The sequence below is a fragment of the Calliopsis andreniformis genome, chromosome 10, assembly GCF_051401765.1.
Source record: "Calliopsis andreniformis isolate RMS-2024a chromosome 10, iyCalAndr_principal, whole genome shotgun sequence".
NCBI classification, from domain to species: domain Eukaryota; kingdom Metazoa; phylum Arthropoda; class Insecta; order Hymenoptera; family Andrenidae; genus Calliopsis; species Calliopsis andreniformis.
This window is the reverse complement of record NC_135071.1, coordinates 5,912,960-5,940,144: the sequence shown is the minus strand read 5'-3', so window position 1 is coordinate 5,940,144 and position 27,185 is coordinate 5,912,960. Positions and strand designations below refer to the sequence as shown.

The following is a 27,185-nucleotide window of genomic DNA, read 5'->3' as shown; positions in this document are numbered from 1 at the left end:
ATTCAATTTGAACTTCGCGCCTTGAAGTTAGTGTCACACGTTGTCACACAACAATTTAGAACTACCAAAATCGCATTTGGCATTTTTCTCGTTCGCGCAAATTTACATAAATCTATCTTTCTTCCTCTAACACAGCTAGTAATATAGTTCTTACAAACATCTTACTAGATTTCACCAAACGTCTGCCGACACACGAACCGCTTAATATGCTATTTTTTCGATAATGCATACATTAATTTCACTAATACTTGCATCAATACGTAGATCAAGGTTCATAGAGATATAATTAATCAATTTCCATGAAAAAAAACATCTTCTAAAATACTTTTAAAAAGCTCAAAGTTTCAACATTCTTGTCTTTGTCGATTTGTGTATAGATAGTCTCAGCAAGAGCCTGTCGCCAGTTCATCCCCACTGATCCCTACGAATGTACTTAGCGCGAGTCTCTACCGAATTCATGATTAGCTTTCATTCAAAAACAGTGCTGCCAGAGAAGTCTCTACAGCCATGGATCTGGAGTGGGGGTAAATTGTAGTGGGACACTCGGGAAAATATGTATATATTTTGTACAAATGCACAAAGCTTAATATTATCCAATATTTGTACGGAATATATATAAATATTGTCTTGTAAATTTTCCCGATTTTTAAGGATCATATTTGGATGGGCATTCAGACTCCTTTAGGTATCCAATACTTTCCCTTTTAGATTCTTCTAAAGTTAATATTTAACTTTTAGGAAACATCTTAAAGAACACTTCAAGATAACTTTTTGTTTATTGGAAATATTCAAAGTGATATTATTGGTGTACCAGGCAAACGTAAGGCCTGGACACTAAAATTTATGCGCCTAGGACTCAAGTTTGCTTGGTATACGTATACATATATTTTCATTCTTTTACCCTTGTATCACTTTTATGTAAATATGAAAAATCGTTAAAAAATTTCCCTTGACCCCTCCTTACTAAAAGTTGTAAATTTGCGTGAACTTGATAACATCATAAAAATAGATTTGTTAATGGTTGGTAGACTTGACACTAACTGATAACTAACATGGTGGACAGGGTATGTCAAAACGAACGCTTATTGAGTACTCTTACTCTTAGTAGTTCGAAAAAAAGGAAGATAGATGCTCTATCTATTTAAAATGAAAATAGTAAATTAATGTGGAAACTAAACGATGTTTCATGTGTAAGTTAGCTAATCGCGTACTGTGAAAATATGGCAGAATCTGCTGGACCAATTCTTCATGTGATTGTCGTCGGCTTTCATCATAAAAAAGGATGTCAAGTACGTCAATATCATTGTTTCATTTTTGATTTTTACATTAACAGTGAATCTTTTTTTGTTCATACCACTCAGTTGTTCTTTCTGATTATGTATCCAGTATATTGTGAATATAACTACTATTAATATTCATAAATCAAAGTATAATTGTATGAGATCGAATTAGATAAGTTATTGTTTATAAATCTTTAATCGTTTATTATATAATTTTACTTATTTAGTGTGTTTAATACTATATGTTTTAAATACATATATAAATAGAAGTATACATTTAATATAAAGCATATAAACAATATACATACCAATTTTTTAGAGGATGTTAAAAGAACTCGAATGGAACATAGAATATTTTATGACATTATGCCCTACTTCCCTCTATTTTGCAGTAATAGTGCCCTAAAGTTAACATGTGTATATAATTAACTGACAGTTAAAGGATTTTTCAATTTTATGGATAAACTAAAAAATTGTAACAAAACAAAAAGATTTAATACATTTTATTGTATCTCTTTTGGTTTAACTTTTATAAAAGTTTCTTTTTTTTCTAGAAAACTTAGAAGCAAGTTGTGTCTAAAATGATAATAATACTTAGGATCATTGGCTATGAAATAATAAATAATTGAATGAAAACGTGTTTTTATATTAGTTATATTAGTTCATATGACAGTCACCTACTCTATATAACAATGACAGGTATAACCGCTTGGTCATTGATATAGCATGATGTTGACTGTGACCAAGTTAATGTTTTGATATGTTTATTTTAATCAGTTCCTATATTTATTCCATCAAGTTTTATCAAAATTTAAAGAATCACTCCTAAAGGAATCCAATTTTCCATGAAATGACTCAATAAAATTTAGTTATAGCTTGTATTCATGCATGATACTTTTATGTAGTATTAAAAACAAATAGTCACATAGCTCTCCTTATTTCAATGCATTTGTGTGACATATTCATGCAAACACCTTTTTATTTTAAACGTGTATTGTTAAATTTAAGGGTTCATTAGTGCAAAATGGAGCTAGAAGGATCATTATGTCACAGGATATTTTGTGTTCTGTTTGAACTTATCAGCCATCTTTTAAAATATCATTATATGTATTGTTTATACTTTGTACAATATGAAAAGCTATTTTAATTAATAATGATTTTGACAATTACAATTCAAATAATTTCTAATGTGCCAAGAACGTTTAAAGATCTTCATATGGTATAGTGATTTATTTCTTATACTTGGAAAGTATTTCATTTTTACAAGCTAAATGAATTAAACCCTAAAAAGAGTACTTGGAATTTAGTTGGAATATACTATCATATTCTAATACAATGACATAGTATATTACAACAAAATTCAGAACTACAATTACTATGTTTATTGACGCTTATATGAGATATCTTTACTGAAAGAGGCCACCTCAATATCTCTCTCTTTGCTTTCACTCAATAAACTGAGGATTTTCTACTTAGTATATGAATAGCTGTTTTTAAATAATGAGCTAGACATTATGCTGGTGCCATATAGTTACACAAATACTTAATAATACATGTTCCACCAATTCATTCAAATTGCTCGATAAAATGTTGCATATTTTTTACCATTTGATATTAGATTAATTCAAAATTCTGTACTAAATATTTATTATCCATTGTCTAACACTGACGTACAGTTTCATCATATGTTTGGTGTTTAAAGTTATTTAAAGATCATAAATAGAAAAAATACACCTTTCTCTGATAAAAAATATTGATGATCTTGGAAAAAGCTAAAAAAATAAGCCAACCAAAAATGTGTCTTCCCTGATATTTCTTTTTTGAAAGCGTTCAACTTGTATCATAAGCATTTTTCATGTCATAAAAATCAAACATATATTTAGGAAGCCTCCTTTATTTGAGACATCTTGTATTCTAAATTAAATTTTTTTTTCTTATGATAAAACATCCTTTCATTAACACTTATTTTAATCAACATTAATTTATAGTTTGAAAGTATACTAATACTAACAATTAAATTTACAATATTTCTGAAAATAAACTTTTTAACTACTAGGTAGAATATTCATTTCCTCCATTGGTACCTGGAGCTTCCAATGAGTGTCCATTGGGTTGGAAATATTTACCAACACTTGCTTTACCAGATGGATCTCATAATTATGATGAAGATGCAGTTTACTTTCATTTACCTAGTCTGAGTGATCCAAAGCGCACGATATATGGTATTTCATGTTTCAGACAAATTCCTGTTGAGGTAGTGTAAATTTCTAAATTGTCATTCTTCATGTAGTAGGCACATAAAAAAATATATGACAACGTATTTTTATAAACAAGTGTTTATAGATAGGCTACGTATACCCTACTATGTTATTTATTTGTAGAAAAGATTAGAATGATAATAAAAATAACTGATGAATTTTTAGAAATTAAAGAACCGCACATCAGACATAACAAGAGGTACTGTTCAGAAGTCTGTTTGTGTATTAAGTACTTTGCCATTGTATGGTCACATTCAAGTAAAAATGGCACTGATAACTCATGCATATTTTGAAGAAGGTGATTTCAGCAAAGTGTCATTGCTAGAAGACACTTACCATCACCTTAACTCTTGTATGAGCAGTGAAAGTCAAACACCACCTCAAGTTTTTGTTGGTAATTATTAAATAATAATACAAGTGTTTAAAGTGTGTAAAGAAATATTTTGTATAATTAATATTAATATTTAATAGGGTTATCTGCAAGAGATTTTATTTTGCAATTCCGTCATAAAGTTCTTTTGTTATTTAAATTACTTCTATTAGAAAAGAAAATAGTTTTCTATCAATCACCAGTACAACCACTATGTGCTGCAATACTAACATTATTGTCATTATATCCTGGAATGATCGAACATGGTCTACAGCAAGCTGCATATGTTAGGTAGTATGTGCAACATCCAATATCAGATTAAAAATACTTTCTTGTGTTATATCGTTCCATTATATTAATTTATATCGTTATTAGGCCTTCTAGACCAATGTCTCCTCTTCCCACATTTGACGAAGAAACATCAGTGAATAGTATTGATAATAATTTATCCTCCACAAATTCTATTAAAGAAAACATATCAAATACGATGAATGAGCACGTTAATGGTAACAGAACATCATTATGTATAAACGATAACAAGGCAGTTGAAAGTATAGAAAGTAAATGCATAGATGAATTTAGGAATATGACCTCCCAGAAGAACAATAATAAAAGCGAAAATTTGAATATGAAAGTTATCGAAGTTGAATCTGCGCAAGAGTGTACTGAATCTTACGCGGAAGAGAACAATTGCATGTACTCTGCAAAATCAAACGATTATGTACATAGAGTACAAAGTGTAAATACAATTACATTAGGTGCAACAGATACAGATAATACTTTGCCACGTGACACGAGTAATGATGCACTTTCGGATGCACGTTTAACGAATAATATTACTCAAATTGCTCACGTGAATCCAGAACTCTGTGGTTTGCCTTTAAACATATTTACAAAGGTATGAAAATGTGGAAATTTTACTATTATAGAAGTATAGTGGATTATCCATAATTTCTGCATCTTTTTAAGGGATATTTATGTTTACCATACCTATCTTTACCATATTTGGATCTCCTGGCAGATATTAATGTCAGAGGATACATTGTTGGTGCAACAAACGTTCTATTTAAGCAAAAGAAACAACTTATCGATGTATTAGTAGAGGTATGTTTGAATAAAAATATTACTTTTTAAATAAAATTTGAAATAATTGAAGATTAATTCTTTTGCTATAAAATACAAAGGTTGAAAATACAAGAATAGAAGCCACTGATCCAGAATTGAGACGGCAATTACATCTCACAACTGAGGATCTGAGATTTGCAGATTATGTAGTTAGGCATGTCGCAGAGCCTCGTAAGGATATTTTCTTGGATGGTGTCGGCTGGGAAGGAGGAGATGAATGGATCAGAACTCAGTTTCGAGTCTATTTACTGAGTATGCTGCGAACATCTATGCAGCAAGATACTCGTCAGTCTGACCATTACAATTCTGCTTTCATGACTGCTTGGCGTTCTACGAATAATTATAAACTATGGAGCAGTTCTAACAAACCCGAGATTAATAATATAGAACCTGGCCATCCATTTGCAGGACAGTTATCAGTGCAAGATATGAAATTAAGATTGTCACAGTAAGTACTTTCTGTATAATGACCTATAGGAAAGTAATGAAATAATACGTAAACATATAAGCAAATTAATGTATTTTATAGTACAATGCAAAACACGGAAAGTGGAAGAAAATTAAATCAAGCAATGGCATCGACGGGAAGAGCAGTTGCGACAACAGGAAAGGCAGTAGGTAAGTTTTATCATATACATATCATGTCCTAAAATATACAATATATGTACTTTTACTTGTAAATTCATTGAATTATATGTATAAGGTGGTGCACTTTCACAAGCCAAAGGAGCATTTTCTAATTGGTGGAGTACATTAACGACAGTACAGTCGGTAGAAGAAGGAAAAGCTGATAATCAAACCACAAATATACATCAAACACTTTCAAACATAACTAGTAAAACTGCTATTGAAGAAGAAGAAATGAATATATCTACGAACAGTACAGATCTAGTTGCTGTAGATTAATATATAGAAAACTGCACAAGTTTGAATTATTTATTCAAATGATTATAGAAAGCTTTTGTAAAAGGAAATATAAAAAGGTGATATTTTGCTTGCCATAATACTGAATAAGTGGTAAAGCAGAAATAATTTATTTGTACAACTGTGCTGTTGTAAAACGAGAAAATTAAATATATATAAAAGAAGAAAGAAATTTCACATATAGAAGTAAGGAATTGTTGCAAAATAAATAATATACTTAAAATGAAACTTGAATAGTATAATATACAGGGTGTTTTCTAATATGTGATAATAACCAGGGACACTAAACGCATAGACAAACTTGGCGTTTACCAAGGTTAACCCAAATAACATTAATACAATAATGATGATGATAATGATGATGATAATGATGCTGATGATGTTAATAATAATAATATAGAACTAAGAAGAGGAACAACAACAGGCTCTAAGAGAAGCTGATTTTTATCATTGAACTGTGGGTATTTAGTTCTTATTATTATCATTATTATTATAACTTCTTTCATAGGAGCCAGAAATTTACTCAGTGCTTGATTCGTCTCGAATAATAATTAATGCAATTAGTAGATTTGGGAAACAAATCTGAAAAAATGTTTTCTTTCCATGCTCCTTTCGTTTTTAAAAAATTATAAACTATATTTTAAATATTTTAAACTAAACTTTATAATTTATCAAAAGGAAAGTGGGTCCTAAATTTAAATTGAAAATTAGGAACTTTCAATAACTGATTACTCAAAGTATTAATCTTTAAAAGCTTCATATTAAAAAAGGACCTACATAATAAATTATTATTAACATTAAAACAGTATTTATTATACCTTTACGTTATTTAAAAAAATATAAATTATTTTGTTGTTGTTTATGATTCATTGTAAATAATAGTTTACCTAAAGTAACTCCTGTTTACAGTATTATTTCCTATTGCATCTCATTTAGTATTTCATATCAACCGTTTCTTACGGTAGTCATATTTTAGCATAAGATTTAATTTAAATCTTCCTTGTCTGCTTCAAGAAATTTTAGTCGATTATAATTTTAAACATTGCATTTATTAGTATTTTGGAAAAGGGAAGATAATAATTTGAAAATGAAGTTATATTTGTATGACGTTCTTTTATTAATTTTATATCCTGAATCAATTACTACTGTAATTTCACATTTTAGAAAACAACCTGCATACTAATCTTTTTAGTACATTTTTTTGATCAAATATGAAACATTATTGAATGGATGAATACACAATTTAGGTGAAACTTGCTATAAATTATATTGCCTAACATTTTATAAATATTCTCATTGTTATATGCTAAAACAACTGACAAATGATTGTTAATAATGCATATGAAATATACAAAGTAAGAATACATATTTCAGTGGAATATATGTGTATTAACTTAACATTTAATTACAGTCAATGCTGGACCATATAAAAATACTTAGTAACCATTGAATGTAGTTGATCCTCATAGCAGAAAAGTTAATGTGATATCATGGCATAAGAAGAAAAGTATAACATCTTCAATATTCTTTTTTATTTCAGAGTCATTTGTCATTGAAGGAGGAAATGTAGGAATTAGTATTAATTAGAATTAGTTACATTATGAAGATATAATTAGTGTACACTAATTGCAGGGTGTTTCATTATAAATGATAAAAAGTGATAATTTTGCATGGAAAAATAAATCGAAAGTATAGAATAATTTTTTTATAGAAGAATTACTGATTTATTAATCGAGAGAAATACAGGCTGAGAAAAAAATGCTTTCACTTCACAATCGATAGAGTCAGTAGTTCCGAAACACCCTGTATATCGACAACCACTACATTTTTATTTATATAGATAGATACTGTTAATTGCAAAGTACCTGCGTATTCTTTGTATATAGAAGTACTTAATAAGATAATCATATCAATATGGATACTTTATTTATAGTAAGTCGACCTTTGGTTTAAAATATTGTAAACATATTATGATATAGGAAACTTGTTTTGAATAGTTAGGTATAGCATATGTTACCTAATTTGTTATATATTATTTTATTTATTTCATGTAATTGTTCAATGTTGTATTATTTACGTATTGTGCTTTTGCACATCATTTAATTTTATTGTTTTTTACCTGTAATGTCAAAATTCTAATTTGCAATCTGTATGTTGGGTTGCTTTAAGACAGAGTGGATTTTCTCATTTTATTTCTTTGTTTAACTCCAATAGCAAAGAACAATATTGTTAGTTGTGCTAATAGGAAAATATAGAAAGAAAAGGGAATATCTATTCTTTGTCTCAGAACAGCTCGAGAATAATAATTATTGAAAATACAAAAAATTAATTCTAATAAATAAGAAAGAAAAGAATGTGAACTGAGACGTCTCGCTAGATTATGAGAACCAAATATTTTCAATTACGAAGCGTTTATCAGTTACATAACAAACTTGAATTCCGTTAATAGGTACACAAACTATTTATATTGTTCTAAAATATTAATTAGAATGAACATTTTACCAGGTAGTACCTTGAAGACACATAATTTGTGTTTTGTGATCTCTTTTGTCACATGTTACTGCAAACAAATGATTGTAAATAATTGAATTATATGTTTTAATGCATACATTTATTATTACCAGGCAAAGTGTTAATATACAATGAAAGCTGTACATATTTAATTAAAGTAGGAAATGCAACTTTTAATTACTGCAATTTTTATTCTTCAAATTCGAAATCAATACTTTGATCATAAGTTATAATAAACAAATAATATTTAATTGTAAAAAAAAGGAATGATTAGTTTCTAATTTTTTAAAAATTGATTACATATAAAAAAAGGAAATTGAACAAAGTGCTCCTAAAATAATTAAACTGTATACCAGTTTTATACAAAACATTTTAAATATAATTCTATCAATGTATTTTTTATAATTCAAGTACAGATGCATTTCCTATTAACAAATTTTATTTATTTGAAACCAGTGACTGTAGAATACATTTCCATAAATAATTTATATAGTCATAAATATTATATGTACCTAGTATCTATATCCGATATACTACTTTAGATTTAATAATTATATTTTATTTATAATTATGAAATAGCAATTTCTTTAAAACTGGGGAGAATTCTCATTTAAATATTAGTGCCAAATATACTGGCATAAATTTTATTATTTATAAGAGTAATAAAAGTAGACTTAACAGTTCCATCATAGAAAACTTTTTAATATTCGTGTAAATATGAGGCTTTCATACTGTATAATTGTGTTATGCTAGTCATCAAATCTGTACTAAAAATTTTCAAGGTGTTTGAAGTAAATTTTTTCACAAATGAATGAATGATACTGTTTTATATAAAATACTAAAGATGTACAAACTTAAATTTGATTAATTCTAATTTATTATTCTGAAACAAGATAAAAATGCAGATCTAGAACTACTGACAGAACAGTATTTTGTAAAAGATCTAACTCTATGCAGTACTTACAGAGATAGTTTACACTACTGTTTTAAAAAATTGAATATTTACATATGTGAACTTTTATTTCCTTGAAATTTTAATTCAAATCAATAATTCTAGAGGTTTCATTTTTACTTTTGATTTGACAATTTATTTAAATGAATTTTTATTTATTCTTAATTTCTTACATTTATTAAAAATATCACTTTTACCTGCTTCTAATATATTACATTCATTGAAATTGAAAACAAAAAAAATATGTACGTTTACACTTTAGAAGTACCATAAGTACTTGGTGTAGAACATTTTGTAATGTGTATGTATATAAAAATATTTAAGCATATGCAGGTATGTATTTTCAATTTTATTTAAAACACGAATGTACATTGAATATGTTATAAGTAATTATCTGTTATAAGTACTTGTAATGAATACATAAAATATTAAGGAAATATAAAAAATAAATAGGCGATCCCTATAGATCTCTGAATCTAAAAAACCTGAATCTAAAGAATACAACAATAAAAGTAACATTAAATATTGAGACATCTTTTATTAAATGATTATGTACGTTTTTCATATTTATATAAAATTTATACAATTTACTAGATACATGCAAGCATTTGTACAATAATAAAATGTATTTAGAATTTGTTGTATTGTACCGTACAATTATAACTGAGTAACTTAAACATTTTTAGAAGTAGAAATAATATATGTGCTTAATTTTGTTTCTTTCGCACATTCTTATAATAATAATTGTTTAGATGTTATTTAAGTTTTTGTTGAAATATGTCATAATAAAGAATAATACTGTGAAAAACAATATTTGTTTTACTAATTCCACATCCAAATATTAAACATGATATAAGAATTCACTAATAATTTTATTAAGTAGAGATCTTTGCATATAATTTGCAATAATAATCAAATTAAATAATGTTAAATAATATTATTGCGTTTATTTATATAAACAGCTGTATATATATATAGCTTATATAAATGTTTATATAAATATATATAGCTATATATATAATATAATATAATATAATATATATATATTAAGAATCAGATAGTTGAATGATCATTATAATTTGAACTAGTTTTGTATAATCAAACTAAGTAGTATTTGATAAATTTTGTAATTTATATTACTTAAGAATTAAAGTCTTTATCAGAAAAATACATATATTTCAATCAATAATAATATAACAGTGAAAATGATATTGACAATGATAATGATAATGTGTTATTAACGAATATTGGCATTATTGTAATTGATATTTTAAGGCCTGTATATTTAAAATTTCAGTTTATACATGAAATCACAGTTATTTACAATCATTAGTTGTACTAATTAACCTTACTATGTATGAAATATAATAAGAATTAAAAATATATTATTGCGAGCACCGAGTATATGAGCATTGCCTGCTGTGCTCGCAACAAAGAATGAGACGGTCGAGGAAGACGTCTTCGGGCATCGATCAAGCAGAGTCGACTGATAACTGTCAGCGTGAAAACATTAAAACGTCGAGTCGAAATATAAAACGCTTTTAGTTATTTTGTAAATAAATTAGTTATGTTAAGTGGTATTAACATTTATTATGTCATCGCGACAGACGTGAGCTCGCGGCACGTGTGAGGAGTAGCTGACGACTCCCCAAATGCGTAACATTGGTGTCAGAAGTGAGATCCAAGCTCTTCTTGCACACCCGCGCGAGGAGACGGACGATATAGCATTTCCCAACGTGGAATAGGGGACGGCCGACGTGACATCCCTCAACGTGGAACAGGGACGGTCGACGTGGCATCCTCTTCGAGGGAGAAGGAGCAGCATTCAGAAGGATGTTAAGCAGTTTCCAGCGAGCGCTCTCTGAGCAGTTACTAGAGCAATGGGAGCATTTAGAACACCGGTGGATGGAAGAACAGGCTCGATAGCAAGAGAGCTTGGTCGTGGACAGGGCGGTGCGAGAAACCACCGAAGCAGCGACACGTACCCGAATGGTTGACCGGCAGCGTCAAATCCAGGTGCTTTGGGAAAATTTTATTAGTTTAACTACTACCGAGTCCCATGACGAGGCTGGGGAGGAACGCGGGAAGACCACGCAGAGGAAGGCAATTGTAAATATGCCGCTTGTAAATAGTAGTTCTAGCGTGCCTCCTCTGATTGCGCCGGGACCTTCGTCCGCCACGACCTTCGCTCCGTAGGTCGTTCTGCCTTTGCCCGGGGGAGGAAGTGAGCACCACGTGTCCCTGAGCTTGAAATACGCGGTGAAGTCGAAAGCTTTTGACGGGAAAGAGTCATGGGAGAAGTATAGGGTAGAGTTTGAAGCTGTATCGCAGGCAAATGACTGGGTTGGGGCGAGGAAGGCAATGGCCTTGGTCGCCTTATTGGTCGGATCGGCGCGAAGCATTTTGACTTCTTTGTCTGCTGCCGAGCTGTCAGATTATGAATTTTTAGTTTCGGCCTTGGAGCTCTGTTACGGAGCCAAAAAATTAGCTAATTTAAAGTATGTCCTCTTTCAGAATTGCCGGCAGCAGAAAGGGGAGTCGTTGTCGTAATTGACTGGGGAAGTGGAGAGGCTCGCGGGTGCTGCGTTTGCGAAGTACCCTACGGAAACGCAAGACAAACCTCTCAATTTATCACGGCCCTAGAAAGCGACGACATTAGCAGGTGTTGCACCTTGGCGGCTTCACGACGTTGGCGGCCGTTGTTGCCTGGACCCTCGAAATGGAAGACGTGGAGGCGCTGTCGCAGGATGAAGCGTGGCGGTTCGCGCACGCAAACACGGGGCAAACGCTGGGCCAAGAGAGAGGGAAAGAGTTTAAACCCTCCACGTGTTATGAGTTTCAAGGAAGAAGTTATGCCAGGAAAGAAGAGGCATTGAGCAGGGATATTACACAACCGGCGAAGAGGAGAGGTTAACCAGGGTGCTTGTTGGGTCTGCGGTAAACAGGGTTACCTGAGAAGAAACTGCCTTGAAGCAAAGAAGAGGAAGCTGCAGGGAAACATGAAGAAGACAACGTAGCGGGAAAGCGTTGGACCTCTTTACTACAGTCCCCGCCGACGAGGGATTACAAAATCTTGATCCGTCATGCGAAGAGGACACGAGAACAATAAGAACCGGAAGACGCGGAGGTTTACCGGCGAATTGCAAACGGTGAGAGAATGATAGAAACGACTACTGATTCCAACACAGACAAGCGATGGTGAGAGGGACCATCGTCACGTGTCCCGTAGGCCTGAACGCTCATCTCAGTAAGACGTCTGAAGCCAGGTCTTGTGCTCCTGGCAGGACACAGAGAAAAAGGGTGACACCAGCCCCCGTGAGATATTGAGCAACTTTCTCTGGCCATATGCTTGTCAGATAACACCGCTCAAATGGGCTGGAAAATGGGGAGTAACTATCCTACGTCGCCCTGCTGACTACGTCACCCACAACGTCGAGAAGAGGGACCTGGAAACCGACCGTAAAAGAGCGGGAGTAAAAGAGGATACTACTGGATTGTCCTCACCCGAGAAGAAGATGCACCATCAAAGAAAACTAGGGTGAGTCTCCCTTCTCTACTCTTCGTTCTGCTCCGCCGTCCAGGGTCGCAACGGCTACTATCGTGTGCCGCCCAGGACCCGCAATGCGGGCCGGCCGATGTCGGGTGGGGTCTTATTTGTCGTTTTCATTCGGCGAAGGCTCGAATGTACTTCCCCACACCGGAGAAGTCATGCGATCTCGGGAAGGCATGCCTCTGGAGCCGGTCCCTGGATTTGCGGCGCATCTACGAATCTATTATAGAGATCCCTCCTTGCCATGCGAGGAATGATGATTTCTCGGTGGGAAACAAGGAGGTGCGTCCGGCGGAGTTGCTTCGTTGGGAGAGACTGCAGGAGGCCAAGACTCAAGAAGACTTCAAGAAAGAAGGACACAAGTCACAAGGAGCAAGAGGAAGGGTGAGGAACCGGAGAAGAAAACACCCGCAAAAGAAGAACCAGGTCCCCAGGAATCACCACCTTGCTCAAGATTTTTGCGTGGTTTTCCTTGGGACAAAGGGCGAATACAAAGGTGGCATCTGTCTGGAAAGGCCACGTAAGCATTAGTTACGTATACCTCTTTTTCCAGACAGGAGTTACCAAGGAGTTTCTGCCCGGCCGTTCCAAAGGACACAATTTGATGCGGTCGGGACGCCCGCTCTTTGAAGGAGGGAAGCACTGTTGCGGTACATGGGCATTACTGCTGTGCTCGCAACGAGGAATGTGAAGACGGCCGAGGAAAACGTCTTTGAGCATCGATCAACCAGAGTTAACTGACAACTGCCAGCGTGAAAACGTTAAAACGTCGAGTTGAAACATAAAACACTTGGTTATTTTGTAAATAAACTAATTAAGGTAACTAGTTAAGTTAACATTTATTATGTCATCGCGGCGGACACGAGTTCGCAGCTCGTATGAGGAGTAGCCGGCAGCTCCCCAAATCCGTAACAGTACGTATTAATTTTAATTAATTATTAAATTAAAATAACTAATCATTATTTCATGAAAATTCTATTTAAAATAAATGGTTTTGATGAAGTATTACTTTATTGTAGTAATAACTGAATACATGTATACACTCAAATATTTATTATTATTATTGATTAAAAGTATATCCATATGAGAATTCGCTAAGTACACATTTCAGTTGAAAAATTGAACATGTATGTACATATTTGTATAAATAACAACATTCATAAAAAAATATATAATTTACATCCAATAGTAGATTAAAAAAATAATATATTTGATTAAAAAATTATTCGAATTTAACACGTTCCCTGCTGATCGTTTTTTGTAGACTTTCCGTTCAGGCCGTGTGGGGTGTATACGCCCCACGCTTTAGACTTTTGTTTTTTTTTATTTCTAACGTATGCCTTACGTTATAATAAATTTTTTTAAAATTCTTCATTTTACAATGACGATATCAGATGGCTTGAACGTTGAACGGAAAGTTTAGTGGGGCGCATGCGTCCCACGTGGCAGGGAACGTGTTAATTTTGAATTATCTAATTTAAATAAATCAAATACTAAGGTTAACAAAATTTTAACACTTGTATACACTTTGTATTAACAGTGTTTATTTTATAGTGTCAAACCCCAGACGAGTATACATAATAGTAGTAGTAGTAGTAGTAGCACAGAGCATTCTTACAGAGGTGAAACTTCTGTCGGAAGGTTGGAACCCTTGATGTTCGTGTCCCCGAAAGCCGTACAGATCGTGCACATCATAGGGACAGCATTATTAGTTCTGGAAAGAAATATGTTTCCGTCCCTTCCTATGGGGCAGCACGTAAAAGAAGAAAGACAGATATCGAAGAAACAGTGGAAAACGCGGAATATTTTAAGCGTAATATCATAGCCTCTGTGGTAATCTCATATTAAAAAATTATTTTCTAATAGTTTGTTAACAAATAATGTTCTAATTAAAGATTGTACCAGAAATAAGTATTTTAGAAATGTATATACAATCGTATTAGAGAGGTATGTATTATTTGAATAATTTTATTTCATTTAATAATTACTTTTGACATTATTATTTTATACATATAAATATTTTCAAAAATTTAGAAAAATTGTAATAATAAAAGAAAATATTACAATATAATATAAATAGTCACATGGATAGTAAAAATATAATTGGTATAATTATTATTATACCAATAATTGGTAATTATTATTATACCAATAATATTATATCATAACTTTACTTTCATATAAATATATATGAATTATAATAAAAAATTAAATTTTATTATATTTTGCTCATTACAATGACAGCTGTTATACATTGGTAGTAGTTGAGACACACAGGGATAAACTATATTTTTGATTGAGTGTACAGAAAGTTTTGTCCTATCCTTACCTATCCTTCTTTTCTTCACAATGAAATAATACGGTATTTAATCATTTCATTCGTATGCTAATAGGTTATTACATTATTATTCCATCATATTGCATTGTTCGAACGATTATTAACCACAAAAATCGATACATTCATGCAGGAGTTACTTGAGTTAAAAGGTTAGATTCACAGATCCTTGGATATAGACAAAATCCAAAATTCAAACCAATATTGTCGTATTACCGACACGGAAAGAACTACTACAGACCTCTTACGGCTCCAACGAGAAGTTAGTCGCTTCTCACCGCTAGACGCAGCACTTTCAGGGTTTCCAGTTAAGCTATACTGTATGTCATATAGGGTGTTCAATTTAACTGGAAACCCTTGAATCCAGCACCCCTATCGGCCAGAAGTGGAAATACAAACGTCTTGTCCCCGTTCTAGATACCTCTTGAACGCTGGTTATAGCCTATTATGGAGCTGTCAATTCTGTAACCTAAATAAATGCAAATGAATCGATTCGTTCTTAAAAATGTTTCTAAACTTTATGCTTGGTTTAATTTGAATTTTTCATTTCGTGTCATCCAAAGAATGTAAATGTAATAATAATTGGTTGAACAATGCACAAGAGCTAATGTGTGTAATTAATAATCGTATGGACATGGCAATATGATGAAATAATAATTTATCGGCTCACTAGCATAGCAATGAGATATGATGAAGCACCATATTATCTAATTGTAAAGGATAGAAGGAGAGGTTATCCAACTTGTCACTTTGCAGGTTAAATTGTTACATCAAGAAACTTGCAAATTTATTGTCTCTCGTATACTTTAGCTTATTTATAAAAAATCTCTCTCGTCAGGTACCTTCCCTTAGGCATAAAAATTGGATCTGTTGCTCTTGTATTGAAGGATGAAGACAAACTTTTGGTTTTCATTTATAGGTTGATAAGTAAATGAAATCTTATGTCGAAGATATTGGAGAACAGTTTCTGAGAAATTAGCACTTTTATTAACAAATGTGTTAATTGAAGAATAACACAGTTTTGTGGCTGTAACCAATTTATTAAATTCCAGTTCTTACGTTATATTTGTCATTGAGGTGGGACATTAATTCGATACACTGGTTTCAGAAAGTTTCTTGCCTCTCATTTCATATTATTATCAAAACTGTCTGCTATCAACATCGATGGTGCCCTCTTTCATTTAATTTGAAGCATTATAACAGATAGATCCGAAATAGTAAAATTTAATAATAAGTACACTAGTCTAGTTAGTTCTAATGTCCCTCAGGGACAAGTTAAATCTTATTCAACGATAATTCTAGGGTTGCTATTAATAGTATGTTTCTCCATTATATGAGTCACATAAAATTGTTTTACGCTACTGTCTATAAACATGAGAGCATTCTCTTATGGATTAATCTTTTGATGTAGGAAAAATGGTGTCATCAAAACAATCTTAGATTCAATATATTCAAGTATCTTATGATCCACTATTACCAGTATTCCTCCTTTGGATATCATATTTACCTCCTATCTATCTCTTAATGATCACTATCAAAAAATAGGTAATTCAGTTTTCTTGTCACTTTGATTTGTTCATCATTTCTCCGTACTCTTTGCCATGAGCGGTCTAAGGCTTCGTCTGTGGTGGTTGTTCATACAGATACACTTGCTTGTGTGTGGATGTTGAAGAGCGTGCAGGTTGGCCATGTTTCATTTAGGGTTGTGACTTGGCAGGGTTGCAGAGGAGAAGCAAAGGTGTTGGTAGTTTAACATCCCGTGTTGAATATGCTAACTCGAGGTTACTCCTATTTCTGGCTTGAGGCCTGGACCCCTTCGAGCTTCGGCCTGTGCTAGCTTTCTCCAATGTGCACCCTTCTGTTTGTGTGTATAGGTCTAATTATCATTCGTGCCCCAAGAGAAAACTCCTGGAAATTACTGCTCTCAATTGTTTTCAGAGAACTTCTCGTAAGACACAAATAGTAGGTTTCCATTTTCATCCGAATGATACAGTCGATGAGCACGAGGGAAAATGTCTAATTTTATTGTGTTAATATTATCAAAATTACGCGAGCAAAGCTCGTTTGAGGCATCGTGATCTACAACTGCTGCATTTCCGACTACTTTATTCGTATGTCGCAAAGCAAACACTGGGAATCTTTGGATTTGAAATGGACTCCCAAGAACGATAGGGCCATAAGATACAAGGGCAGGAATAGGGATTAAGAAGTGGAAAAAGTCAAGTTCCTTATCTGTTATCAGATTTTCACACAAGTAATATCAATTGATTTCTTGTGTTCTCTCTATTATTTATAATAAAGATACATATATAATAAAGATATATTTGATTTTTAGAAAGGAATATCTTACTCGTCTTTCTATTCAAACCATTGGCCCATGTCCACACATTCTCTTCTACCGTTCCGACTCCTCCCTCGCAATCATCAACTGAATGGAAAACAGTAACGTATTCCCGTCCGTACACAGAAACAGAAAGGTGCACATTGGAGAGAGCTAGCACAGGCCGAAGCTCGAAGGGGTCCAGGCCTCAAGCCAGAAATAGGAGTAACCTCGAGTTAGCATATTCAACACGGGATGTTAAACTACCAACACCTTTGCTTCTCCTCTGCAACCCTGCTAAGTCACAACCCTAAATGAAACATGGCCAACCTGCACGCTCTTCAACATCCACACACAAGCAAGTGTATCTGTATGAACAACCACCACAGACGAAGCCTTAGACCGCTCATGGCAAAGAGTACGGAGAAATGATGAACAAATCGAAGTGACAAGAAAACTGAATTACCTATTTTTTGATAGTGATTATTAAGAGATAGATAGGAGGTAAATATGATATCCAAAGGAGGAATACTGGTAATAGTGGATCATAAGATACTTGAATATATTGAATCTAAGATTGTTTTGATGACACCATTTTTCCTACATCAAAAGATTAATCCATAAGAGAATGCTCTCATGTTTATAGACAGTAGCGTAAAACAATTTTATGTGACTCATATAATGGAGAAACATACTATTAATAGCAACCCTAGAATTATCGTTGAATAAGATTTAACTTGTCCCTGAGGGACATTAGAACTAACTAGACTAGTGTACTTATTATTAAATTTTACTATTTCGGATCTATCTGTTATAATGCTTCAAATTAAATGAAAGAGGGCACCATCGATGTTGATAGCAGACAGTTTTGATAATAATATGAAATGAGAGGCAAGAAACTTTCTGAAACCAGTGTATCGAATTAATGTCCCACCTCAATGACAAATATAACGTAAGAACTGGAATTTAATAAATTGGTTACAGCCACAAAACTGTGTTATTCTTCAATTAACACATTTGTTAATAAAAGTGCTAATTTCTCAGAAACTGTTCTCCAATATCTTCGACATAAGATTTCATTTACTTATCAACCTATAAATGAAAACCAAAAGTTTGTCTTCATCCTTCAATACAAGAGCAACAGATCCAATTTTTATGCCTAAGGGAAGGTACCTGACGAGAGAGATTTTTTATAAATAAGCTAAAGTATACGAGAGACAATAAATTTGCAAGTTTCTTGATGTAACAATTTAACCTGCAAAGTGACAAGTTGGATAACCTCTCCTTCTATCCTTTACAATTAGATAATATGGTGCTTCATCATATCTCATTGCTATGCTAGTGAGCCGATAAATTATTATTTCATCATATTGTCATGTCCATACGATTATTAATTACACACATTAGCTCTTGTGCATTGTTCAACCAATTATTATTACATTTACATTCTTTGGATGACACGAAATGAAAAATTCAAATTAAACCAAGCATATAGTTTATAAACATTTTTAAGAACGAATCGATTCATTTGCATTTATTTAGGTTACAGAATTGACAGCTCCATAATAGGCTATAACCAGCGTTCAAGAGGTATCTAGAACGGGGACAAGACGTTTGTATTTCTACTTCTGGCTGATAGGGGCGCTGGATTCAAGGGTTTCCAGTTAAATTGGGCATCCTGTATATATCATATTTGTTTACTATATCTAAACATCTCGACCCTAAAAACTGACATGGCTTCATCTTATAGCTCCGTCATACAAACAGTAGTTCCGTCATAAAAATTTGATTGGTTATAATGAATGATTCACATGTTACGTCGAGCATGTAATAATATTAATAATAAAAATATCCTCTCACAAAACAACACAGTAAGATAAACATTATAATAGTGTTGCAATAAGTAAACAAAATCAATTTTAAAGGAATTAGATAGTCATTAAATTACGGATGTTTACGTAAATTTCTATTTTCATAAACATACTTAGAGAAATGGATCTGAATGAATGACTCATTTCATTCTCCACATATTGCAAAGTGTATTTGACTTTGATGTTTTGTATATTGTTGCATATTAAAATACATTATTAACATATTCGTATTGTGAAGAATCAGTGTTACGAAAAGTCCGCTCCAATTGCTACCGAAAACACCAACCACAACATCAGGTTACGCGAGGCGAAGAGTCACGAACGATGTCAGTGACAATCGTGACTGGTCAGTCAACGTGCCGAATAAGCATCGTAGTTCACCGATAATAGCCGAAGCGGTAAGGTGGCGAATGTACCTAAGCAAGCGAGACGACGAGAGCCGAGTGAGACGAAGAGAGCCGAGCGAGCGAAAGAGGAAGAAGCGAGCCGAGCGAGTGAGATAGACAGAGCCGAGTGATTACGGTGAAGCGACGTCACTGCCGTAGCGAGTACGCGTGAACGCGAATCGAATGATTTTTAAACCGCTGGTTGCAGTGATTGCCCATTGAATCACGATACTTAACGACTGTTTCCGCGTGCGCGAGACAGGGTGTCCTCCGACGTCCGAAACTAGTACGTATAACTATCTCTAGCGAGTGTGGTGTAGCAAGTAGTGCGATCCTTCCATGCTGTGTACCGGCGTCTAGGGCCCACTATTAACGATCAGTCTCTCTCTCTCGTCGAGAGTATAATCGCCGTTCCGTGTTAGAATTCACGCGAGGAGTAGCCATGCAAGAGGATAAATCGGTGGCTGTCGAGCGGCAGCCATTTTCCAGATGAGTTTTCCCCCTTTCTTCCGCTCTGCGCTATGCCGTGAAGGAGCAAGAGAGACGCGACTAGGTGCGATGAAGCGAAAGACAGAGAGGGACTAGAAGAAAGGAACGGTATGCAGGAGGAGCTGCTTCGGTGGTCAGCCACCAAAATTCACGAATGTGTTTAACCTTGCATTGGAAGATAGAGTTATCTGGGAACGTAACGAGGAGTGAGCGAGCGGCTGAGAAAAAGCGTTTGGGGGGGAGGGGGAGGGATAGAAGGAAGGAAGGAAACTGAGTAAACGGGACAATATAGACCCCCCCCGTTGCTGTCGTTTCATAGCGATCACGTATCACGACTGTTTTTGCCCGAACGATGAGCCTGGTTCAGAAGCGCTCTCTCATTTCTCGACCCACGGGACTGTGACCTCTCACCTGCGATTATTGCAGTCAGACTAACCTAAAAGTCGCTAAACAAATCGGAACTGCGTTGGGGAACAGGGGAGACCTCGTCGGTCGCGTGACAAGAAACGGCTACGCATCGAGCTGATTGTTGTGATACGAAGTTGCATCCGCGTAACAGGTATAAGTATCGGGATTCTACGATTCGACTGAGTAACCTTGATCTACGATCATCTGTGACACCTTCTATTTGGGCGTTTCATAACCTCTATTTTGTATTTGTGTTGCTCGTTCCAATTCATTTTTCGTCCAAAATGCGGCTGATATTGAATCTGGATTAAATAGTTCTGTCATTTGACAGCCATTCTCTGTTTACTATGTCTCTTTCTACGTAGTCCTCAGGTTTGATGTGCTACAAGTTATTTTTTTAGCACTACTAAAGAGATTTAAGTATTAGCTGTTCTTTAGTGAGAAAATAGAAAGGCAAATTTTAACTTCGCGAATTTTCTTGAAACTATACCTATAAATACTCTTTAAGTTTCTATTAATAATTATTAAGATTTTGATATTTTTAACATCAATATAGATTGCCCAATTTTGATTCATTAAACAAACTCAGTTTTTATTTTTTCATTGAAAGTGTGTCAAATAAGCAGATTGCATCAATTATCATTTTATGCATCTGTGAGCAGATATTCTAAAGTTGTTACTTTCAATATGTGCTTTATATTTAAACAATCTAGTCTTTTGAAACTATCCTTATAACTACTACTCAATTTTCTGCTAATAATTCCAGAAATTTTAGTATTTCTAATATTTATGTGCACTGCCCAATTTTGGTTTAGTATAACCATTTAGACTTCACTCTCAGTTTTCACTCTTTAACTTCATTTTCCAAAAGAACAATTCTAAATCAATTTGTAAACAAATTGGAACGTTCGATATAATACAAAGGAGATATGTGTAACATGTAATGTGTCAACGATCCTTCAATACTTTACAGTTGTTGAGGCCATTTTTCGGAGTAAACAAATGTATAACATGTAACTATTAACGGAGATAAAAATTATTGTGCTTGTGAAAGTTATTCACACAAATATAGATGCTCATATGTGAGTGCATGATTGTGTGAAATCGCTTGGTACTTTATGGTCAAAGGAGTGCTGTGAGATAACAAAAAATGAAACAAGTGTTTTTGTTAGTGTTAGTTTGATTATCAGTAATAAGAAGCTTGTGGAAAGTGCGACAAGGGTGCATACTTTTGGCCAAGACATCTGTGATGTGATGTAATTGAACAAGTTGGATATCAGTGTAATAATGTAGTGCCAACTTTACAGATGGATAAACAGGGATGACTGATAATTGTTGGAACTCTGGTGGTGGTAAGTTCAATGACTGTTGCATGATTATTTCTTTTAGGAATAATATTAATAAATTAAATTTGTCACAATTTAAAATATATTAAATACAGAATACATTACAATTTATTATCGATAGAAGTAAAGTAAATTCTTCTGTTTACAGTTTTAAAGAAATCGTATAGATCAATTATAATATATTAGAGTACACTATGAAATACATTTCATAGATTGTTTTAATATATCTTTTCATAATATTTATGTTACAAAAGAACTAACGCATCTTGCTTTTACTTTATATTTTAAGTTGTGCAGATTATACAAAAATATGACTTATTAGTAAAATATATGTCAAATAATTCCCTTTGAGAAACATAAAAGAATGAGTTATAGTCATGTGGTCTGTTTAACAGATTAGATAAGCTCCTACAAGAATTTATCGAAGCAAGTAGTATTAAGATGCTTATGTATGTTTTTACATAATACATTGCAATTGTTGACATTATACAATTACATATATTGGGCTATGAAGAATTTGAAGAAAACAATTCAATTGTTTGGCAATATTCATAACTATAAAACCAATCTTGCATGCTAAAATTCATTTATAGCCATGGATGCACAATGCAGTTATGCAATCTTTTATCATTGATGATTAATCATTGATACAATTTTATGTTACTTTCTCGCATGTTGCACTTATTTAACAAAAACATTGTGGAAAAATATACTTTTATTTGTGTGTGCTCATATCACATTTTGATCAATACAGTTACATATAGTTTAAGAAGTAAATTGCTTTTCATCAATTTTTGACTGAGATATAATGTTAAAGGTCTCAGTTAAATTTTTAAGAAATTTAGAAGAAAATTGAATGCTAGTCATACAAATTCTGATGATAAATGGACATAAGATTGTAGAACTTACTATGTCTTAATCATTAATGAGTAATTGTGATAAATATTTAAAGTATGGGGTCCTCTTTTATTAAAAGCAAATTTGAAGTTTCATTTATTAATTTTTTTTAGCATGAAGAGCAAAAAGTAATCAGAATATTTAAGTTTTTATTGACATTTTATTTATTCTATTATTGTCAAGCGTTAAATATGTAACAAACGTGAAAAAACATTTTCATTTAAACTTTATTGAAAATATCGAAAAATTGATAAAAGCGTGAAATATAATTTGTTTAGTTCATTTTCCAGTCATAATTTCGCAATGTGTATTTCATTTTAAATAACATGGACATAGTGCACATCGTCATATTTTTGTTTACAGTCTTCTTGCTATAACCTTATGGATCACTGTTAGCGATATATAGAGACAGTTTTTCGAAGTCAACTTATGTCTTTATAGTTCATTCTGGTTTTGCAAAGGTATGAATGACAACATTGATAGCTTATACGAATAAAGCTAGTTGGCTCTAAATAATTTCGAGATTTATGGAATATAATGATGAGATTATAACGGGGTAATACTTAAATACTGTACATCGAAGTTGAATGAATTCGGTTCTTTGCATTTTTCGAGAGATGTCAGAATCCTCACAAACGAAACGACACGCGTCACATTAGTGACGCTGTAATCGGCTACTTCTGGAGGAATATTCTTTTTTTGCTTCCGTCTCTTTCTCCGATTGGCTGCGCCATGTTGTTGCGAAACGACAAGCGCGGTTCACAAATGGAGTATATTTTATACGATCACATTTTCGTTCATCACTTATTGTGCTTTCTATCAATTATAATTATCCCGTGTCATCAAGATTGACCAGAGTGTTATCCTTTTCTTTACATCAACTTTAAGGTGTTTTCTGCGCTATATACATTAAATTGTTGCAAACAATAATGCTCTTTTATTAAGTTCAATCATTTTTAAAGGATTTCTATATAAGTAATTAGAGCTTCAGGTTTTTAATTCTTTTAATCTACAGGGTGACGTCAATGTAGGTGGTTTCACTTTGGTAGCATATTTTACTCTTCTTAAGAATGAAAAAAAGTCGTATAAAACATAGGTTCGCAGACTCTTCCTTCCCGAGATACAAACATTTTTTGTTTATGATGGAATATTTTAAGAAAGCTTGAAACTTAAAGAAGTTGCTGAAAATAATTTCTTTCTGCAATAATTCATGTTTTACATTTACGTTTTACAGACTGCTGAAGACGTTAAAAAATTCCTGATATTTTACGAACTTTCTTATAAATCGTAATTATTCGATTTTGCAGTGTTTCCAGGTTATCTAACTCAAGAGTATCCTAATCACAAGTATCTCAATAGTTGGGAGGCTGAAGACCTATTGTATGGCTTTCAGATCCATTGGTTTAACTCTTTTGGATTTTTATTTGTTAGGAAATCTAAAAATTTAGTTGTTAATAATAATATGTATTATTGATAATCTGGAAACATGCAAAAGCCGACTTACTGTCGCATGTGACATTTTTTCGTCTTTAAGAAGAGTTGAATAAGTTACCGAAGTGGGACCACCTATGTAGGTGTCATCTTGTATATAATACGACGGAATATTAGGGCTGTTGTCCACCTTGTAGTGGTTTAACACGAGCTATCAGAAGGATCAAAATGATCCGCATGTTTATTTTTGACATACATTTTATTCTTCGAAAGTATTGTTTTTTCCGTTAATGTTGAGTATAAGTAAGAAAGTGTATGAATAAATTAATATGAAACTATTTCGTATTAATTAAAAAATCACTTATGAAACTTTTCCAGGGAGCTTTAATTTTGGCATTTCGATAAAAATATATAGACCTATATTAGCCTCGGTAGTCTTAGTGTTAAGTTGATTTTCACAAATCATTTATTGCTTAAAATTTGAATATGGCGAAGTTATGCAACATTATTTACTTCACGTGAAAAAAGATCTCATCAATTGACAAAAGTGATTGAAACATTCTTGCGATAATTTAATTAAAACTATATTTTCAACGTAATTCACGATGTTAAAATAACTTTGAAAAATAGTGCAATTGCGGTTGATACAGAAAAAGTCTCTCTTCTCACTGAAAAAGATTAATTGTGAGAATTTATAAAATTTGAAGAAATTAAAATACTGATAAAATCTCACGCTCTATTACATGTAGATAATTTTATAAGAGACAATTTCAATATTTGAAGTTAATCAGATGAACAGTTTAAAAAATATGCTGACTGCCAGGTCAAAAAGACACACATGTAGCTTTAAGAAAATGCAAAATCGATTTTTTTTGTATTTTAGAAATATAGAATGATGAACCCTTAAACTGTGAGCAAAAGAATTTTCCTTAAATGGTAGATGTTAAATCTAGTTTATATTTTAATTCTGTTGATAGTAGTAATTGTAGTAACAGTAGTTGTGATTGATATTCATGGAGAATAATAATAGAACATCGAAGAAATAATAAGTAATAGCATGGGATAATGTTTTCTAAATCGATACAAAATGTTGCAATTTTCACAATAGAATTTCTTGTAAGTGTTACGTTCAACTACAGCCGATTCTAGTACTAACCATGCTCGACGAAAAGAACAACGCTACGAGAGTCCGATTTGGCACTTGATAGAAAGAGTACGCAGCATTGTGTGTCTCTATTTATTTATTGCAAAATCGGACTCTCACAATGTTGCTCTTTTTCGTTAAGCACGGCTAGTCTAGAGTCGGCTGTGGTTCCATTCATTAACAGGTTTCTCTTTCTGTAATACAAATAAATTGTACTGATGGAAAAATTCAACATTTTTCCTCTGCATTTTCATTAATATAATATAAAGTATATGATAAATAAATTAGTGTCATTTCATGGGACATCGGACACTTTTTGGAGTACCATCTTGGATTTTGTTTAAATTTTGATATTTTGTAGTCTTTAGTGATATTTAAATATATATCGAAGGTTTTTTTAAAATTTTGAAAATTGTTGATTTTACAGCTACGGAAAGTATAGTGCTAACTTGTTTTAAAAAAATTGTAACTCGCACCATTAAACGCATGAGAATATGCATCTGGGTAGTTATAGTGCACACATAAGAGTACTAAAAAAAATTGTTTCAGTTTAGAAAAAGTTTTTTTTAAACACATTTTTTGTAATTGTTTTAAACAATTTTTTTAGTACTGGACACGAATTTAAAAATTTGAAAAAAAATTGAGAATATACTCCTATTCACATTTGAAATTTGACCAAATGAAAATTGATTGAAGGTGACGCTGCGTTTGCGCTGGTATATATAAATGAAAATGTCTTGTTCCGGGAAATTCTTTTAGCTAATGCGTGTCTTTCTAGTAGTAGTAGCTCTGAATGTTCTTTATATTCTTTAACTGAGCAGGATCTAAAATTAATATTCTCAGTGTTAGCAGTCGCCCAATCGAACAATTTCTGTGGCGTTGTGAGCTGATCTTGTAGTGGCTTTGTAAACTGGCTCGAGCTGCAAGACGCTTCAAGGACTCGCCAACACAGTCGCATACATTTTTTTCATGTGAAATTGCAAAAAATTGTCACCTTGCATGGATTCCAAAATTTTTGAAATGAGAATTATGTAAAGTAAATTAAGTAAATTAGTAATAAGTGAGCAGTTATACTATCATGTTCGTGACAGTCTGATATAATGACAAAGTTCTCTTGTTTTAGACTGTTATCCATTCGATCATAAGTAGCGAATGTGTTTATTGTTGCTTGTTTATTAGATCAATGGTAACTCTTCATTTCACCTTGAATAAGAAGTGAATAATTTTCTGCGAAATCTCCAACAACAACAAATTCATTAAGCTACATTAATGGCAGGTATAGCTGCTTAGCTGCTAGTATCGTACGACTAGACTACATGGTATGTTTCAACGCGACGCTGCGTCCCCTTCAATCAATTTTCATTTGGCCAATTTTCAAATGTCCATATGTTTAAAAATATGTCCGCAAAGAGGATGAATAGGAGTATATTCTCAATTTTTTCAAATTTTTAAATTTGTGCCCGGTACTAAAAAATCACATTTGTTTAAAACAATTACAAAAAAAAGTATTTAAAAAACTTTTTCTAAACCGAAACAATTTTTTCTAGTACTCTTACGTGTTCACTACCTAGAAGCATATTCACGTGCG

General features: G+C 32.8%; 2 protein-coding genes across 7 annotated transcripts in view; both read left to right on the top strand.

Moving 5' to 3' along the window:
- The window catches only part of LOC143185056 (late secretory pathway protein AVL9 homolog), a 29,194-nt gene extending 22,585 nt beyond the window's left edge, over window positions 1–6,609 (top strand). For 2 of the 3 annotated variants that reach the window (XM_076387769.1, XM_076387770.1), the window contains 8 exons: window positions 3,337–3,534; window positions 3,704–3,932; window positions 4,010–4,199; window positions 4,284–4,806; window positions 4,878–5,012; window positions 5,093–5,481; window positions 5,563–5,651; window positions 5,737–6,609. In XM_076387769.1, the coding sequence (XP_076243884.1) occupies window positions 3,803–3,932; window positions 4,010–4,199; window positions 4,284–4,806; window positions 4,878–5,012; window positions 5,093–5,481; window positions 5,563–5,651; window positions 5,737–5,939 (1,659 nt within the window). In that variant the 5' untranslated portion in view covers window positions 3,337–3,534; window positions 3,704–3,802 and the 3' untranslated portion in view covers window positions 5,940–6,609. Of the gene's footprint in view, window positions 1–1,035; window positions 1,290–3,336; window positions 3,535–3,703; window positions 3,933–4,009; window positions 4,200–4,283; window positions 4,807–4,877; window positions 5,013–5,092; window positions 5,482–5,562; window positions 5,652–5,736 lie in introns of those variants that run through there. The other variant, XM_076387768.1, reaches the window with a different exon arrangement.
- Window positions 6,610–19,983: 13,374 nt separating this feature from the next.
- Tlk (Tousled-like kinase) overlaps window positions 19,984–27,185 on the top strand; it is an 85,448-nt gene continuing 78,246 nt past the window's right edge. For 3 of the 4 annotated variants that reach the window (XM_076387767.1, XM_076387762.1, XM_076387760.1), the window contains exons 1-2: window positions 20,657–20,930; window positions 22,087–22,131. Coding sequence is in view for 3 of the 4 variants with exons in the window: in XM_076387762.1 (XP_076243877.1) it covers window positions 22,101–22,131 (31 nt within the window). In the remaining variant the exon portion in view is untranslated. Of the gene's footprint in view, window positions 20,480–20,656; window positions 20,931–22,086; window positions 22,132–27,185 lie in introns of those variants that run through there. The other variant, XM_076387761.1, reaches the window with a different exon arrangement.